Source organism: Rhineura floridana, chromosome 1 (genome assembly GCF_030035675.1).
Source record: "Rhineura floridana isolate rRhiFlo1 chromosome 1, rRhiFlo1.hap2, whole genome shotgun sequence".
Classification (NCBI taxonomy): Eukaryota; Metazoa; Chordata; class Lepidosauria; order Squamata; family Rhineuridae; genus Rhineura; species Rhineura floridana.
The window spans coordinates 155,230,323-155,250,010 of NC_084480.1; the positions used below are offsets into that span (position 1 = coordinate 155,230,323).

The 19,688-nt window shown below is 43.8% G+C and overlaps 1 protein-coding gene across 2 annotated transcripts in view; it reads right to left on the reverse strand.

The window, feature by feature from the left end:
- STXBP5L (syntaxin binding protein 5L) overlaps positions 1-19,688 on the reverse strand; it is a 165,681-nt gene that overhangs the window by 59,357 nt on the left and 86,636 nt on the right. For both annotated transcript variants that reach the window (XM_061638424.1, XM_061638413.1), the window contains exons 11-13: positions 18,665-18,737; positions 15,966-16,113; positions 10,204-10,271 (exon numbers count right to left, since the gene is read on the reverse strand). In XM_061638424.1, the coding sequence (XP_061494408.1) occupies positions 10,204-10,271; positions 15,966-16,113; positions 18,665-18,737 (289 nt within the window). The remainder of the gene's footprint in view (positions 1-10,203; positions 10,272-15,965; positions 16,114-18,664; positions 18,738-19,688) is intronic.

The following is a 19,688-nucleotide window of genomic DNA, read 5'->3' on the forward strand; positions in this document are numbered from 1 at the left end:
AATGTCAGCAACAGGAGCGTTTGTAGCAAAAGCAGCCGTGGTGGCAGCTGACCTAGTGGAATGAGCTGTTATACAAGCTGGAACTGGAAGCTTAAGTGACTCATAAGCTAAGGTAATACATGCACGTAACCAGCGTGATAAAGTGGAATTAGCTACTTTATGCCCCATAGAACGTGGATGAAAGGATACAAACAAAGACTCAGTTCGTCGTATATCCTGGGTCCTAGACAGGTAGGTCTTGAGAGCCCTCCGAACATCCAACGAATGCCAAGCCTTCTCGAGCAGATGGGTAGGATTCGGACAAAAGGAAGGAAGAACTATGTTCTGGTTGCAATGGAAAACTGAATCGACCTTGGGACGGAAGGAAGGATCAGTCTTCAGCACAACAGAATCCTTGTGGAAGACACAGAGATGGCGGGCAGAAGACAATGCGCCCAGTTCCGAAATTCATCTCGCAGAGGTGATTGCGATTAGGAACAGGACCTTGAATGACAACAGACGTAAAGGTACAGTCATAAGGGGTTCGAACGGAGGGCGTTGTAAAACCTGCAGGACCTTCAACAAACTCCATGAGGGAAAACGGTGAACTACAGCTGGTGAGCGTAGAGCGGTTCCCCTCAGAAAACGTTTAATGAATGGGTGCGAGGAAATAGGGGCACCAGTGGAGGACACTGAGAGAATGGACGATAGAGTGGACGCACGTCGACGAAAGGTGTTGGGTCTAAGTCCCATCATGAGGCCCCTATGAAGGTATTGCAGCACCTGTTGTATTGTGGCCCGGGAAGGATCGAGGTGCTGGGACTGACACCACCTGGAGAATGCCACCCAAGTATGTTGATAGATACGAGTGGTAGATGGTCTTCTCGAGGCCAAGATAATGTCAATAACAGCGTCAGACAGGCCAGCCGACCTCAAATGTCCCCGTTCAAAAGCCACGCTGTTAGATTGAGCCAATTGGGGTCCTGATGCCATACTGGGCCTTGGGATAGGAGGTCTGGCCTGACTGGCAGTGTCCAAGGGTCCATCACCGAAATTGCAAGGAGATCCGAGAACCACGGTCGACGGGGCCAATATGGTGCTATCAGAACCAGCTGTGCTCTCTCGCGCCGCGCCTTTCTCAAGGTTCTGGCTAACAGTGGTATTGGAGGAAAGGCGTACAATAGGCCATCCGGCCACAGTAGTGACAGAGCATCCACCGCTTCCGCTGTTGTGTCCAGGTATCGTGCGAAGTACCTGGGTAGCTGGCAATTGCCACAGGAGGCAAACAGGTCGGCTGAGAAGACGCCGAACCGACACTGGAGAAGATGGAAAATGGTCGGATGAAGTTTCCATTCTCTCGGAAAGACTTGTTGTCTGCTGAGCCAGTCTGCCGCCACATTCCAAATGCCTCTGAGATGTTCTGCTTTCAAGGATTGTAGATGTTGTTCTGCCCAGTCGAATATGAGGTAGGCTAGGTTCTGCAGGGGATGGGACCTGGTTCCCCCCTGTCTGTTTAAATGTGATTTCGCACACGTGTTGTCCGTTCGGATGAGGACATGGTCCAAGGGGAACAGAGACTGAAAGTGGAGCAGAGCTAAGTGGACAGCCTTTAGCTCTAACCAATTGATGCTCTGAGTCTACTCCGTTTCGGACCAAACCCCCTGAACGAACTGGGAGTTGCAGTGGGCTCCCCAGCCTAGGAGACCTGCATCTGTGGTGACAATAGTCCTGCGGGGTTCTCTGAATGGATTGCCCTGCTTGAGATGTTGGACCCTCGTCCACCAGCAGAAGGAAAGACACAGTGCGGGGCTCAAGGGAATTGTTCGATGATTTGAGCTGGCAATGTCCTGCTGAAACGGCAACAAAGCCCACTGAAGGTGGCGAGTATGAGCTCGAGCCCATGGCACAATATGGATGGTGGATACCAACATTCCGAAAGCCCTGGCTAGAAGCATGACATCTGCGGTTGTATGGTGCATCAAAGATCTTGCGATGTCTATAATAGCAGTTGTGCGGTCGGGAGACAGGAACACCATCTCCTGCCAGGTGTCTAACATCGCCCCTAGATGTTGTAGGTGTTGGGTTGGTTGTAGATGTTTTTTGTCGAAATTGACTAGCCAGCCGTAGGTCTGTAATATCTGGAGCGTGAGTGTTAGATGTCGATGAGCCAGCTCCGTCGAATTCACCCGTATTAAAAGATCGTCCAAGTAGGGGTAGATGTGCACCCCTTGAAGCCGGAGGTAAGCCACTAGTATGAGTAGCACCTTGGTAAATACTCTCGGGGCAGACGAGAGGCCGAACGGCATTGCTCGATATTGAAAATGCTGGGGGCCGAAGGCAAACCGAAGGAATTTTCTGTGGGCTATGCAAATGGGCACATGGAGATACGCTTCCTTTAGGTCGATAGAAGCCAGGAAGTCTCCTTCGTGAAGGCTTTCTGTAATGGAGTGGAGGGATTCCATTTTGAATCTGTGATACTTTACGAAATGGTTGATGAACTTGAGGTCCAACACCACCCTCCATGACAGATCTCGTTTGGGCACAGCAAATAGGAGGGAGTACACCCCTTCCGACCTCTCTGTTGTAGGGACTGGCTCTATTGCCGCCGTGTCCAAGAGGTGATGTATGGCTGTTTGCATGTTGCAGTGCCTGGCTTGTGCCCTGGGACAAGGAGCAGGATGAAATCTGTCTGGAGGGGTTGTCCAACTCTAGCGCATAGCCATAACAAAAAAGATCTCTGATCCAGGTGATCTGAGTCAGATGCAGCCAATAGTCTCCAAACAGAAGCAGTCTGCCCCCGACCAGTATTGCGTCAGTACTGTATGTGCTGGTCAGACCCACCCCGATATGCAGACGTTGAGGCACCCCTGCGTCCCTGGTACTGAGCTCTGCCTGGGAAACGTCTGTTCCAGACTCCCCTTGAGGGACGGAAATCATTGTTTCGGAAATCGCGGCCTCGTCCCCCGGGCCGCGCTCCACGAAAAGGCTGGGTTGGGCAGTATGAGGTGAAACGTCTGAAGGGCCTGCGATCAACGTATCTGACAGTGGCCAAGACCGGTTTCCGAGAGTCCTTGGGGTCAACAAGTACTGCCTTTAGGGCTTCCTCGCCAAAAAGTAGTGAGCCCGAATAAGGTGCCCTTGACAAGTTGACCCTGGCTGTAGAGTCCACTTGCCACTGACGAAGCCAAAGGGTCCGCAAAGCAACAACCTGAGCTGCCATAGCTCTTGCTCCCAACTGGTTAGCGTCCAAGGTGGCATCAGCTACAAACACCGCCGTCTTGTGTGATTTGACCAGTGACTCCTCAGAGAGACAGGATCGGGATTAGGATAATCTAAAAGGTCATCCAACCACATCATCGCTGCCCTGGAGAAGATGGAAGCTGATGTAGAAGCTCGCATGGAGAAAGCGGTGGCCTCATGGTTTTTGCATAAGGCAAAGTCCAGTCTCCGCTCAGTGGCGTCCTTTAAATGTGAATCTCCTTCCCTCGGCAAAAGGGATCTAAAAACTAGACTGGAGATTGGCTCGTTTATGCCAGGGATGGCCAGTTTGCTAGTAAATTCCAGAGCCAAAGAGTAAAGCTTGTCCGCAAGGGCATTAAAATGGCGTGTTTGTAATGGGTGAGACCATTCGTCCTTGGCCAGCTTAGCAATAGGATCTGGCACAGGAAGGTAGTGCTCCGCTGTTGTGGGGGATTTCAGAACCCTGGCCCCCTTAATTGCGGGAGTGGTAGCTGCAGGTTGTGTAGGTTGTAGACCAAGGGTGGTCAGTACTCTGCGAGCAAGGGGTTGATAATCGGAGGTATCAAACAGACGATAGGATGTGTCTTCCTCTTGCTCCGACTGGTCACTCCAGTCATCACCTTCTGCTTGCATCGCATATGGTGGGCCCTCCCCACAAGAGACGTCATCGACAAACCTGCCCCTGGCAATGTCAAAAGGGTTTGGAGAACATGATGGATCTGCCTCAGTGTGAACATAGTGGCCGAGATCATCGGGTTGTCTGCAAACACTCCGCTGAGGCACTGCAGTGACTTGTGCCTGTGCCTGTGTTTAAGAGAAGAACGACAGCATGTCTTGTAGTTGCAATATGAATTCATGAGACAGCTGTAGCCCCGGTGTGGAAGATGTTTGTGCTTGCAAAGGCAAAGAGCTGGGTGGTTCGGCAGGCTGAGAGGAGGAATGAGCCCTCGGTGGTAATATGGGAGGAGGATAGCTGGCTGTTGGCTGATCGGGAAACCCTGCAAAGTCCTCCTCGGAGGATGCGGTCGGAGAATTAAATAGATTTGTTAATGGTTCCTGGCCAGCCTCCTCAGAAACCGGTACAGAAATGTAGCGTGCCTGCTTGGTTGTGCTGTGGCTGGATATATGTTTAGTTTTGGCAACCGCTTTGACGTGCTTGTGCTTGGGTGCCTTTGATTGTTTAGGCTTGGTTGCCTGAGCTGTCACTGGCTGTTCCGCCATCATATATTCCCGAGGGGTTTAGTACACGGCCACAGATGAGGCAGAATGTACAGACCCAATAGGCTCAGTACACGGCCACGGATGGGGCAGAATGCACTGGCTCAGATGGCGAAGTACATGGCCACGGATGGGGCAGAATGTACAGATTCAACAGCATTAGCACACGGCCACGGATGGGGCAGAATGTACAGAATTAACAGCCTTGGTACACAGCCACGGATGGGGCAGAATGTACAGTTCAAACAGCTTTTGTATAGAATCAACAGCCTTAGTACACGGCCACGAATGGGGCAGAATGTACAGTTCAAACAGCTTTTGTATAGAATCAACAGCCTTAGTACACAGCCACGAATGGGGCAGAATGTACAGTTCAAACAGCCTTGATGAGACAGTCACAGATGAAAATGTACAGGTTCAAATAGTTGTAGTAGATCAAATAGCTGCAAGAGGCAGCAGCAGTATCAGATTTAGTAGAGGGAGCTGTGTAGAACTATAGGATCCATCTGTAGCACACACACAAAGGGTAGATCGTGCTGTGGGAGCTGACTTGCAGCCTTTGGCTCAGCTATCCACAGCCCTTGTAAGCTAGACCCCCTTTTCAGTACCGAATAGGCTAAACAGAAAGAGCGGGGAAAGGGGGGACAAACAAAATGGCGGGAAATTTTTTAAATCAAAAATGGCGGAGTGACGAGGAAGGAGCAATGGCGGACACTGAGGAGCAGCAGAAAAATAAATGCAAGAGAACGGGCTCAAGTACGTTCTACAGCCGCAGGGCTGAGAGACGCAATAGCGGCTTTAAAAGCCAGGTAGAAGAGACTCTGCCAAAAGGGCGGGACGGCCAGCGAAATCCCCGTAGCCGTTGGGGCAGTAGCCGGAAAAAACTGGGAATAAATCACAGCCGCAGACTCCTAGGGACCGTAGCGGCGAGATTTTAAAACGCCGCGGAACGAGTCGGGGAGTTGGGGCAGCCCAACTAATAAGAGCTGCTAAAAGGGAAGGAAGGAGAGCCGCAGCCGAAGGCTTCTGGGGGGGAATTGAAGTAACCGCCTCGAATAAAAAAAACAGCGGCAGTAAGCTGGAAGGCGGCAACCCAACAAATAACGGAAGACAAAAGGAGCCACAGCCGCAGGCTCCTGAGGTAGGCGGCAAGCCGTAAAGGCACGAAAAAAGCGGCGGAGCAGAGCAGGAAGCTGCAGCCGCAAGCTCCTGGTTTAAGGCTGCGTCCACCGCCTGAGGGGGAGGGAGCCGCAGCCTCGTTCTCCCTAAGTTGCCGTTAGGCTAGGTACTGGGGAAAAACACAGGCAAGGGAGAACCCCCCAAAGAAATACCCCAGAAATATAAAACAAACAGTTGTAAACAAGACAGTTTAAGACAAGGCAGAGGGAAGGAAAAGCACAGGACTACACACACAAAAAACCTCCCACCCCGTCACACGGATACACAAAAACTTATCTAGAATCTACACTATCAACAAATTCAAACTTGTACGGACAGAGGCAAGAATGAACTGGAGAGTGGGAGGGGCCTGACGCCCCTAGTCTTGACTTCAAAAACATTCTTGCCTTCGGACGATAGGTGGAGCTATAACCCGCTTGATGGCAGGCCTCCTATGGAAAATCTACCACTAATGCACTATTTTATGTCAAGAATATATTGCATTATACACATGCAAAAAAAACCCACCAGCCTGGAGGAGTTCTTGGTCTCCCCGTCCATGTGCTGACTGAGATAGACTGAACATACCTGGCAAGCCACCATGACAGTCAGTCCTTGTTAGAAGAGCCAATAGGTCTAACCTCCTGGGACAGGATACCTAGAAGTTAGTGTGTGAACCACTAGAGACAACTCTCTATTTGAAAACACAACTAGGTCTCAAAGGACAGCTGGCAAGATCTGCTGAAGAATCCCAAGGGCAAACTAGAAACCACTGAGATCCAGAAACGTGTGGAACTGGAACATTTTAATGGGTCCACCCTTCCTTCAGTAACCAGTAGAGAGGCTAAGGCCCAGAAAAAAATGGAAACATGGGGGGGGGAACCTTCTCGGTGGCTGCCCCTAGGCTTTGGAATTCCCTTCCTAGGGAGGTAAGAATGACCCCCTCCTTGCAGTCTTTCTGCCAACAAGCAAAGACCTTCCTATTCCAACAAGCCTTTGGAATTGAAGGCTAAGGATAAAGCGCGGTGCTGCATTGCTAATGTCTATTATATTACTTTTAAACTGATCTTGAGATAAACGTGAAGTCTATCGCGTTAGCTCCCCTTGATGAGAGAAATGTCAGTGCTCCGTTGGACTGATCAACGGTAGAGCCGTGCAAGCACTCCAAATGGTGTAATTGGATAAGTTCTATTAATCTATAACCTTGTTTGTTTGCTGTCTGATCTTGCGACTTCCGAGGAAACAGGGGAATATCAAAAGCCGGGCCCTGATTTGATGAGGGCCCTTCAATCTAGCCTGGACCCAACCTGGCATTAAAATCCCCGCAGAATATTACCCTGGATAGGGGGAATTGAAATTCCAAATGAGATAGGAACTCTGATAGTTGGTCCCATATATTACCTGGCGAAAGCTTTCTAGCCATAAGAGGGGGGAAATAGACATTAATAATAATAAGGGGACCTATAGAAAGGCCAGAAATCATCACCCCTTGCACATAATGCTCACAATTTGGACGCAGAGCTTGGATATCTACAGGCAGATCTGCAGAAATAAAAATGCAAAGGCCACCACTGCCTCTGCCATTTATATTATATTTAATCGCTGGCAGCGTAAAAGCTTGGAAGCCACTTAAAAACACCGGGACATCTGGTGTTGCCCAAGTTTCTTGGAGACATATGATCTTGAATTTACTCAGAAAGGGGGATGGGTCAGCCACCCTAAATTTATTGGACCAGCCCATTATGTTCCAAGATAGAATCGTAAACTGTCAGTCATGGGTACTTGTATCTGACATCATAGCGGGGCAATTGCTAGCCGATTTAGTTTGTTCGTAGGGTGTTAGTCCAGATGAGGAGCTTGTTCGGTCCGGCACGTACTGCGAAGAAAAATCAGTCAGAACCTGAATTGAATCTTGTTCCTTTATGTATTGTTCCTTTTGTGCATTTTCCCCCTCATATTTACTTGCTAGAGGAATATACTGATCTCCATTAGATTGTTCATGGATAACAGATAGACGTAAGGAAAGTTGTACAAGTCTATCTAAAATTTCCTCTCGGTCGATCACTGGTAATGATCCAAAGGATTGAAGCAGCGATTGTTCCTCCTTTCCCAGCGAATCATTCAATCTCCCTTCCCTGAGAGACTCCTCTGGGGGTAATGGGTGGCCATGGCCGAAAGGCTGTCTAGGGGTAGAGTCTCCTTCCCATGACGACGCCTCCTGGGAGAGCTCGTTAGTTGACACTATCTGTCGCGGGTCAGGTTGTTGAAAATATAGGCAGGAAGTAAAGTCCTTGTCCAAAATAGTGGTTTCAGGCATTTGGGGGGAGTCCAATCTTTGATCAATTGAATCCTACGATTCCAAGTCAATCAGTAGATCTTGCTTGAGCTGTTTCTCCACATACGCAGATTTTTGGAGTAGATACAAAGGGGGCATAAGTCCCAATGGTGGTACTAGATTTTCAAAATATCTTAGGGTAGCAATTCCCTCCTTGGCCAGAGATTCTTTAGCGAGCCATAGTTGATTGACTACCTCCTGAGAGGTGAAGGTGACCACTGCTCGGGCCCGCCTTCCATTATAATAAAGGAATTCTACCTGCACAATGTCTTTTATATTGAGAAGCCCCGGCGTCTCTTTCCCTACAGTATTCAGAAAATGACGTTTTCTGGCGACAGATGAAATATAGCCCCAGGGCTTGGGATAATTTGTAAAAGCCAACTTGCGCCTATTCAAAACTAGGTTCCATTGCGCTAATGGAGCTCGTGGAGATGTATTTTGTTTTGTCTTTGCCCCGGCTAATGCATCCAACCAAGGATCCTGATGTGGGATGAAGCCGGCTGGGCTCCTGATGCAGACATTTCTTGGCTTCGCTTCGGCAGGAGGAGGGTTACAGGGTCTTATACTGCCTTTAGTAGGTGTAGAAGGACAGGTCCGTGTTGGGGACTGTGCCAGGGTCGATCTTGGCTTCGTTCAGGACTCAGTTGATAAATTATCCAGCAGATTAAAGAGTCTCTTAAAATTCATCCCATTTCTTCGTGGGGGTTTACGTGGCTTTTGGTTTTTACTCTTCTGTGTGTAAAGTATCGGACGTCTTTTTTTCTTTGTGCGGAAAGACTTTGTTTGAGGAGGCACTACCACCACAGAAGGCTTTGTCGAATTAACGGAAGCAACGTGAGACTGAGGGACCTGTGAATTTCGATGTAGCTCCACCAAAGTTGTCAACAGCAGATTACATTCATTTAAGTATACTTTAACATGCTCCAGCTCGGTCGTGATCAAAAACAGCCAGTTTTTAAGTGATAGGGTATGTCCAGGAGAATCATCCTTTGGGGAAGGCTGTATAAAATCCATGTCTGTATCAGTTCTTTGAAAGCCTTCTGGTGATACAGACCGGTCCATAAGGGAATTTGAAGCCATAGGTTGTTGTGTACAATCGCTCTGCTTGGGGGGGGGTATATATTGTAAATCATTTGCCTCTTGAGGAAAATTATCTGCGGGGAGAACAGCGGGATCAGTTGGAAGAGATCCATATGAGGAGCTTTTGTTATTTAAAGTTTGACTGTCAGCCATCACAATTTCTTCAGCTAAATTCATAGCAGAAGGTGCCTCCCATGAGCTGTGTGAGAAACCCTTAAGGGGAAGGGACCAATCGGAGGGCAAAGATGTAGCCTGCCAGCAGTCATTTACAATTTGTTGTTGTGATACAGTTGGAAAGAAATTCGTAATTTTCAACTGTCCCCCTTGTTCACTTGTTATACTGCCAGAATGTTTTTGAGTGTGAGGTACTTCATCTTGGGCTTTCTCCGATCTTTTTTTTTTTTCCTCTTTCCCTTTTCTGGCAAGCTTTCTAAAGGAAGAGGGGGCAGACCTAAAGCTTTCCTCTCATTTCTTGTTAACACCATTTCGGCCTGCAGTTCTTGTGCTCATTAAAACGTGGAAGTAGATTAGGTAGTAACTCTTGGCTGTCGGCCCGTTATCAGACGTTCAAGGACTCTTTCAAATTATCTCTTGTTTTTGCCAACAAATTAAATAAGCAGTACAGATTGGAACAGAACACTAAACCTCTGGCTGCAACCGGTAGGATGAAAGTACTAACATGTACTAATTATATGATAAATATATGATATATTAACAGATCTAAGGGCAGCTGCGAAAAAAGCTCACCCGTCGCCATCAGCCCGGAACCGGAATACATACTTACTTTTAAACTAGTCTGAACTCTTTTAGCTACATGTGTGTATGGTTTTAATATTGGAAATAGTTTAATCTTATTTTAACGTAGATTTTGTATGTTTTTAATTATATGTATTTTTTATCTGGAAGCCGCCATAAGTTCCAGTTTTGGGAAAATGGCGGGGTATAAATAAAGACAACAACAACAACAACAAACAACAACAACAAACAACAACAACAACAACAACAACAACAACAACAACAATAATAATAACAACAACCACCCAGGGTTTCTTTTTTTCATTTTCCTGATTTTTTCTGGGTTTCTTCCTGGAAAATTTTTTTAAAAAGAAAACAGACACACACACCATTTTCCCAGTTTTTTCTTGGCCTTCACATCTCTAGTAACCACTGTTCTATCACAGTAGGGTCCTTACCCTGTGATAATAATTTCAGGATAGGTCTGTGCTCCTAGGTTCCATGCTCCACCACTGATAGGCCACTCCTAAACACAGTAAGAAAAGTTACATTTTAAATTTTAAATATAACCTGGAGAAAGTATTGCACTAACATGACTTATGCTATCCATTTCATTGTGAGTGCAGTGGCCATTTTGCACAGAAATAGAGAAAGCAATTTGTATTTTTGGAAGGAATTTCAAAATTCCATACTGATGCTGAATCCTGGGAATGTAATCTTTGATTAAAACAAGTTTCTAGTTCACACTGTTGCAGAGTGTGAAAACAGAGTCTGCTTCAATATAAATGGGGCTGTCTCTATGCATTGCATGATTGCATGCATCTCCCTGAATCCAGAGTTTTCAGACATTTTTGCCTAAGCATTTCTGCTAATCATATACCCTAACTTCTCTCTGTAAAAATGTGGATAAAATACTAAATTTATATTAAAAAGTTTTTTAGGATGCACACCCCCTTTAGGATGCGCACCTTAACGTGGTGAGGGGGGTTGAGAGTGTTGAAGAAGCTAAGAGCAATGCCGTCAGGAGTCTAGACCAAGAGGTTAAACTCCTAGCAGGGGCACCCAAGGTGGAATGGTCAAAGCTGAGACACCACACTAAGATGCATCCAAACTCAGAGGAAGGCAATGGTAAACCACCTCTGAATACCTCTTGCCATGAAAACCCTATGAACAGAGTATCCAAAATGCAACACGAGATAGTGCTGGAAGATGAGACCCCCAGGTCAGAAGGCACTCACCGAGCTACTGGGGAAGAACAAAGGACAAGTACGAGTAGCGCTGTGACTAATGATGCAGCTGGGTCAAAGCCGAAAGGAAGCCCAGAGGCTGATGCACACAGATGCAAAAGGAGAGTCTGGAGTTGTACGACGCATACAATAGGAACATGGAACATGAGAAGCATGAACCAGGGAAAGTTAGAAATCGTCAAGCAAGAAATGGAACGTATCAGCATTACAATACTTGGCATGAGTGAATTAAAATGGATGGGAATGGGACATTTTCAATCAGGCAACTACAAAATATTTTATGCAGAAAATGAGAAATTAAGAAGAAACAGTGTTGCTTTAATAGTGAGAAGTGATGTAGCAAAAGCAATTAGGAGCTACAATGCAAGGTCTGAGCGGGTGATATCAATGAGATTAAATGGGAAACCTATTAACATAACCATCATCCAAGTCTATGCTCCAACAGCAAATGCAGAAGAAGAGGAATTGGAGAGATTTTACACAGAAGTACAGAAGGAAATTGATCACGCACCAAAACAAGATGTGCTGATAATCATAGGGGACTAGAATGCAAAAGTAGGGAACAGAGAGGAACTAGGAATTGTGGGGAAATGGGGCTTAGGTGACAGAAAAGAAGCAGGAGAAAGACTTATTGAAGTCTATGAAGCCAATAATTTGTTTCTTGCGAACACATTTATTGAACAACCAAAAAGTAGACTGCACACGTGGACATCACCAAATGATCAATATAGGAATCAAATTGGTTATATAATTGGTAGCAGAAGATGGAGAAGTTCCATATTTTCTGTGAAAACAAGACCAGGAGCAGACTGGTCATGAACTGGTTGTATCGAAAATCAGAGTAAAGCTAGAGAACAACAAAGCAATCATAATGCCAAAATACAATTTAAATAATATCCCAGAAGAATATAAAGATCAAATAAGGAACAGATTTGAGGCGTTAAACTTAATTGACAGAGAACCAGAAGAACTATGGAGTGAAGTCACAGACATTATCAGGGAAGAATGCAAAAAGACAATACCTCTAGTTAAAAAGAAAGAAAGACCTCAATGGATGACTGATGAAACTCTTAAAATGGTTAAAAAGAGAAGGAAAGCAAAAGCAAGAGGAGATAAAAACACGGTCAGAACCCTAAATGCAACAATACAGCGACTAGTACGTAGGGACAAAGAACTATTACAATTGTTATTGTATAGAAATAGAAGAGGACAGCAAAAAAGGAAGAACAAGAGCCCTATTTCAAAAGATTAGAGAAATGAAAGGGAAATGTAAACCAAGAGTAGGGATGTTGAATAATCAACAGGGGAACACACTGACTGATGGAGATGAAATAAAAGGATGATGGAAGCAATACACTGAAGAACTCTATAATAGAGAAGCCAGGATGACAGATTCATTCACGGAGGAACCGTATGATGAAGAATCAGAAATTTTAGAATGTGAGGTGAAAGCTGCTCTTAAAATACTTGGAAGAAATAAATCATCAGGAACAGATGGCATACCAATAGAGTTGCTACAAGCTACTGAGACTGAATCTGTCCAAATTTTGTCAAAAATTTGTCAACAAATATGGAAAACTAAACAATGGAAGACTGGAAACGTTCAATATATATCCCAATTCCAGAGAAAGGGGATCCCAGGGAATGCAGTAATTATCGAACTATTGCCTTAATATCCCATGCAAGTAAAGGAATGCTCAAGATTCCACAACAAAGGTTCTTACCATATAAGGAGCGAGAAATGCTAGACGTCCAAGCTGGTCACCTCATCTCAAAAAGGATATTATAGAGATGGAAAAGGTTCAGAAGAGGGCAACCAGAATGATCAAGGGGATGGAGCAACTCCCTTATGAGGAAAGGTTGCAGCATTTGGGGCTTTTTAGTTTAGAGAAAAGGCAGGTCAGAGGAGACATGATAGAAGTGTATAAAATTATGCATGGCATTGAGAAAGTGGATAGAGAAGTTTTTCTCCCTCTCTCATAGTACTAGAACTCGTGGACATTCAAAGAACCTGAATGTTGGAAGATTCAGGAGAGACAAAAGGAAGTACTTCTTTACTCAGCGCATAGTTAAACTATGGAATTTGCTCCCACAAGATGCAGTAATGGCCACCAGCTTGGATGGCTTTAAAAGAAGATTAGACAAATTCATGGAGGACAGGGCTATCAATGGCTACTAGCCATGATGGCTGTGCTCTGCCCCCCTAGTCAGAGGCAGTATGTTTCGGAAAACCAGTTGCCGGAAGCCTCAGGAGGGGAGAATGTTCTTGCACTCGGGTCCTGCTTGCGGGCTTCCCCCAGGCACCTGGTTGGCCACTATGAGAACAGGATGCTGGACTAGATGGGCCACTGGCCTGATCCAGCAGGCTCTTCTTATGTTCTTATGTTATGTTCTTATGGATTTAGAAAGGGAAGAGGCACCAGAGATCATATCGCAAACATACGTTGGATAATGGAATGGACCAAGGAATTTCAGAAGAAAATCACCCTGTGCTTTATTATAGATTACAGCAAAGACTTTGACTGTGTAGATCATGAAAAACTATGGAATGCTTTAAAAGAAATGGGGGTACCACAGCATCTGACTGTGCTGATGTGCAACCTATATTCTGGACAAGAGGCTACTGTAAGGACAGAATATGGAGAAACCAACTGGTTCCCAGTTGGAAAGGGTGTGAGACAGGGTATTTTATCTATACGCAGAACATATAATACAAAAAGCAGGACTGGACGAAGATGAAAGAGATGTGAAAATTGGAGGGAGATATATCAATAATTTAAGATATGCAGACGATACCATACTATTTAAAGAGGAAAGCACAAAAGCAGGACTACAGCTGAACGTCAAAAAGACTAAAGTAATGACAACAGAAGATTTATGTAACTTTGAAGTTGACAATGAGGACATTGAACTTGACAAGGATTTTCAATACCTCAGCACAGTCATTAACCAAAATGGAGACAATAGCCAAGAAATCAGAAGAAGGCTAGGACTGGGGAGGGCAGCTGTGAGAGAACTAGAAAAGGTCCTCAAATGCAAAGATGTATCACTGAACACTAAAGTCAGGATCATTCAGACCATGGTATTCCCGATCTCTATGTATGGATGTGAAAGTTGGACTGTGAAAAAAGCGGATAAGAGAAAAATCAACTCATTTGAAAGGTGGTGTTGGAGGAGAACTTTGCACATACCATGGGCTGTGAAAAATACAAATAATTGGGTGTTAGAACAAATTAAAACAGAACTGTCACTAGAAGCTAAAATGATGAAACTGAGGTTATCATACTTTGGACACATCATGAGAAGACATGATTCACTAGAAAAGACCATAATGGTGGGGAAAACAGAAGGGAATAGAAAAAGAGGAAGACCAAAGAAGAGATGGATTGATTCCATAAAGGAAGCCACAGACCTGAACTTACAAGATCTGAACAGAGTGGTTCATGACAGATGCTATTGGAGGTTGCTGATTCATAGGGTCGCCATAAGTCGTAATCGACTTGAAGGCACATAACAACAACATATTAAAAGGTTTAAAACTGAAAATATTTATGTCAAACAAACACACTGGCATCCTGTAGAGTATTGAGTTGAAAAAAATTACTATGTACTCTGAATTTTCTCAAGTTGCAGATTTCTGGGACAACATTTTAATTCTCTACTTTAAAACATTATTGGGAGTGATCTGAAATAAACAAATGGCAGGGAAGGAAATAGGTGCTCAACCCTTACTCTACCTATTTACTTGCCATGGATCCAGAAATGTGTTTATTGTACAAACTTAGGTATGGAACACCATGGGGGAAGCATCTTAGAGGTTGCATTTTGTGAGAAAAGCATGTGGGGAGCCATGGCTCACACAGGTGAAGACCCATCCACAAATGTTCATGATCAGAATTGTGATGCCTTGCTTGTAGCTTGAGTTGATTCACCCTGATCCAGCAAACTATTGTTGCTGCCTTCCTCTTCTCTGCCCAAAGGCAAATAATCTTAACCTTTTTGCCTGCCTGGACATTAGTTTCTCTGCTTTCAGGAAGGAGAAGGGGCAGGAGGTGATAGAGCAGGTGTTTTCTGAGCATCTCTGAGGGCTTTATATACATTCATTAGGAATATGCACAAAACCTCAACTCCTTTTGAGGAATGCACAGGGATTCTCATGCATCCCTCTAATTATTCTGTCCTCTCCTTTGTTTCTCCAATGCAAATCACTTCTTAGCAAGGGCGTTTTGAACTACAGAAGCGGCTGTTGGGCTAGTGTTGCATGTGGTTTAGAGTATGATGTGTAGCTTAGCTCAATGTATATAGTGGCCATTCATTCGTATGGTGAAAAAAGGAATAGTAATGTCAAATCTTCTAATTTCTCTGGTCTTGCTCCTCATGGACCTCTCAGAAGCATTTGATATACAGAAGACCATCAAATCTTTATGGACTGCCTAGAATAATTTGGAATTGGGCCCATTGTTTTGCTGTGGTTTGGGATGGAAAGGTAGGACATAAGTAAGTTCAATAAATATACAAACTTCAGTCTTAGTTCAACTGTAGTTGCTGCCTTTGTGCTTCAGGGCCAGATTCAAGTGCTTGCCTGTAAACCCTAAATCAGGTGGATTCCTAGGTATCTCCAGGGGTGCTTTCTCTCTCATATGTCCCTCCCTGACCCTTGAGATCTGAAGGAGAGGTTATTATTTGCTATGTGTTCTGCCTTTCAACCATGTAAAATAAAAAAGAAGAAGCTTGTTTGTCATCACAGCACAAACACTTTGGAATATAATTCAAAGAGAAACCTGTTTGGCCATGTTCTTAACTGCATTTCATCAGCAAATACTTTTTTGTTTTTTTAAGTTTTTGTGGGCCAGTACTGTAAGCAGACAGTGCCGTCTGGAGGCTTTCTGCAGAAGACTGGCTGTTGATTTTGCCAAGGCCACAATAAATATACAATCCTGCTTCAGTAAATGTTCCAACTGTTCATTGTTTACCTTATTGCTGTAACCTTGCTTCTTATGTTTAGCGCCTACAGAATATAACACAGGAATCAAATCTGGAGGACAGTCAGCAAAATATTCTGTGCAGGTAACTGGTGATTCATGAATGTCCATGGGATAAGGATTTTCAAATATTGGAAAACTAATTGAGAAAGATATTTTATGGGATTGTATTAGTACACTTTTAAAGTAGAAAATTGTGTAATACATAAACTATGCTAAAATAAAACATGCTACCAAGTAATTGGAGTGATTTTCTTTTTGTATTCTTGAAAGCACATCAGGTATAGAATATATATTTTTAAAAAGGGAATATGAAACAGAAGCTGCCCTAATTCTAACAGCTTTAAGGATGAATTCACACCAGGATGTATATGGGGCTCAAGCTGATTTAATTGCCATTTTTGAGGGTGCTGCCATATCTTTGTTAGATGTCTCAACTTTGGCCACTTGTCACTGAGGTAGTAAACCTGAACATAGGCTGTATCACTTCAAAACACAGATGGGGTCTCAGATGGTAGAACACATTTATACAACCATTTCCTGCATAAAACATAGATGTCTGGGAGACATCTTCTTCCTGACATGCTGGTTTTCAATGCACAGGAAATTCAGTAATCTAAAACATAAGACTGCATATTAAATCTTAAGTACTGTGGCCCTCTTCAGTAAGAATTAAGCCTCTGAGTGCTTTGATTGCTGCTGTTTTATTGGTGTTGTTGGATTTTGGTAGTTTTATTGTATTTTATCTTGTAGACTGCCTTACAGGTCTAGTTCAGATCAAATATGACTGTAGAAAACTTGAAGACATAAATACATCCTACTGCAGAACAACATTCCCAGGGTTTTGACTGAGACCCATGAAAAGTAAACAAGTCAAAACAGCGCAAACATATTGTGAAATATACAGCCCCAATATAAAGATGTGTGATATACTGTAGCTGGGAGTCACTTCATGCACTGTAAAGCAATGAAAGCAAAAGTATCCGTGTGCCAAAGGAATCTAATGCCTGCTTTTCTTATTTAGCCTATGATCGCCCATTTTAAGATGTAGCCTCTGTGTTAGAATATTACTAAAATATTACTAAATAAAACTATTTAGCAGCTGGCGAACTTTTAAATCTGCTCTCCTGTGACTACTGTGAAGAGATAAGCATTTTCTTTGTTCTCTGCTAGAAGGAAGGCACTTTTCTGGACAGAGCAAACATACTTCATTAACAATCTATCCAGACATTCTTAATCTCTTTCTCACAGGTTCCCTAGCAGAGAAGTCAGTTTAATAAATGGTCTTAGTTATGCATGAGTGGTATAATTAATCACTCCTCCTAAAATCATTATGACAGAGCCAACCTTGTCATGCAGGGTAGGTCATCCTCGCAGAAAGTGGAACCAACATTAATTTTCGTTGTTTGTTTTTGGATTCAATAATGTAAGACAGCACCTTAAATCTTAAGTGGTATGGCCATCTTCAGTAAAAACTAAGCCTCTGAGTGCTTTGATCACTGCTGTTTTATTGGTGTTGTAGCACTTAAGGTACGCTGATATGTAGACCATTTTTCCTCGCTGTCTGCTTCCCTGACTTTTTAGCAAAGTCTTAAGCTGCATCCAAACTAGGGCCACACTAAAAATGTGAAGGAGCATAGCTGCTCCTTTCCTTGCTGTAAAAGTACTGATTTCAGGCAAATCAAATATAAGTTCCATAGTACAGTAACTGTGAGGCAGTTTTGCCTCTAATAAGTCAGGTTGACAGAAACCAAGTTAACTCCGCAAAATGAGGGACAGGCAAGGCCAGTGCTAGGCATGACTGGGCCCTTGAGCACCAGCCTGCCCAGGGCCTGCAGAGCCATAGCCCATTAAGGCAGCACAGAGCTAATAAGCCCACCCACATCTCCTATCTACCTCTCCTGTCCCTGTGAATGACATGCTGCTGTGCGCACATGTCTCCCATCAACCAACATGGCAGCACGGGTGGCAGCCCTTTAGGGAAGCCCCTGCCACCATCTTTGTTGATGGTAGGCATGCGCACGCAGCGTGCACATCATTCACAGGGACAGGAGAGATGGGGGGGCATGCAGCCAGGCATACTGAAGCCCACACTGTATGGGGGGGGTGCCTGGAAGCTCCCTCTCTGCAATCTGGGTCAGGCTCAGGAGCCAACATTGCCGCGGATCATGGAACAGGAGCACTACACTCCTACCCTAAGGAGGGGCCCTCAGCCAGTGCCCCACCAGGCCACCCTCTGACGTCAGCCCTGGGCAGGTTATTATTCTCCCTCAACTCCTTGCAAAGCCCTGAGAAAACAAGACTAGAGCACAGGATATGCAAGAAAGTTAAAACACATACGCACACATGGAAAAATCAGAGTAACAAGTTTTAATATAATAAAATCAGTACATTAATCTTTTAGAACGTTAATCCCAGCATATTTTCTCCCTGTCTCTCTTTAATTAAGAGAACTGAAAACAAAAAGACTCAAACAACATTGGAAAGGCACATCAAAAAAGACTGCAGCCAGTGAAGCTAGGTCATTATTTCCTTTAAGAAAGATCTTATACATTACTGATAACAGTGAACATTTTTTAAATACATGTAGTCTTTGACTTGTCTTTGTTATTCTGTATAACATGATGAAAATAAATAAATAAAGCTGACCTTTCTAATGAGAGGTAGCATCATGTGGACTTTGTACTTACTTGCTTTGAGTCAGATCAACGGCAATGAGATCTTTTTCCAACAGTACAACTAGGGCATAGGGCTCTTGAACTTCTATGTACCAAAAATCAAGCACATAGATTAGTAAACCAGGACATTAAATAATAACCAAAGCCATAATTCTGAATAATCACAAAATATAAGAAATTTAGACAGAATCCTGAATAGCTGAACACAGTTTTCCAGCTGAAAGGAATGACATTTAACTACATTCCTACTGACACAGATAGACTTCACTGGCAAGAATTACTGACAATGTTATTTCAGTCTCTAGCAGCAATCTATACAGGTCATGAATAGGTGAAAGATATGGAAAGGGGAAAATCTGTAGCAGAAAAAAATGGGGTCAGGGAAACAAGAAGGGAACTGCTATACTGTAAGGCATGTGACCACCTTGGAAACTGTTCAGACTATACTATGAGGTTGAATGTATAATGTTAGTTATGTTTGGGAAAGATTAATAAAAACATTTTTAAAGAAGAATAAACACTGTGGCTCTAGAGTCTAGAGGTTAAGCCTGTCTGGAACACTAATGGATATTTACTTGTTATTTTGGCAATAAATTTGATGTCATGCACTGTGAGATTCTCTATTTATAAATATGACTTAAATATAACAGTATATGTCATGCTGATCATAGAGAATGTCATATCTAGCAGTCATAATAATTTTGTTTGTTTAGCAATATGCCATTACAAACATAGATCATTCAAAGCTGAGACACAAATTTAGCTCTTAAATTCCTAGCTGCCAGGGCAAATAAGGAAACACGCATTGAGATATAATTTTCCTTGTCCGTTATCAAAAAACCCCAAAAACTCACTTGGTGAAACAAATTTTTTCCTATGGCTAAACTCAGACAAATATTTCTCATGAGGATCTTTATATAAAGGACACTGGGTAACATAATGAACGACATCCTCTACAGCTGTTTTACAAAACATACAAAACTGGTGTTCTAAGGGAAGTTTTTTATAACGACCATCGAGAAAAGCGGAAGGCATT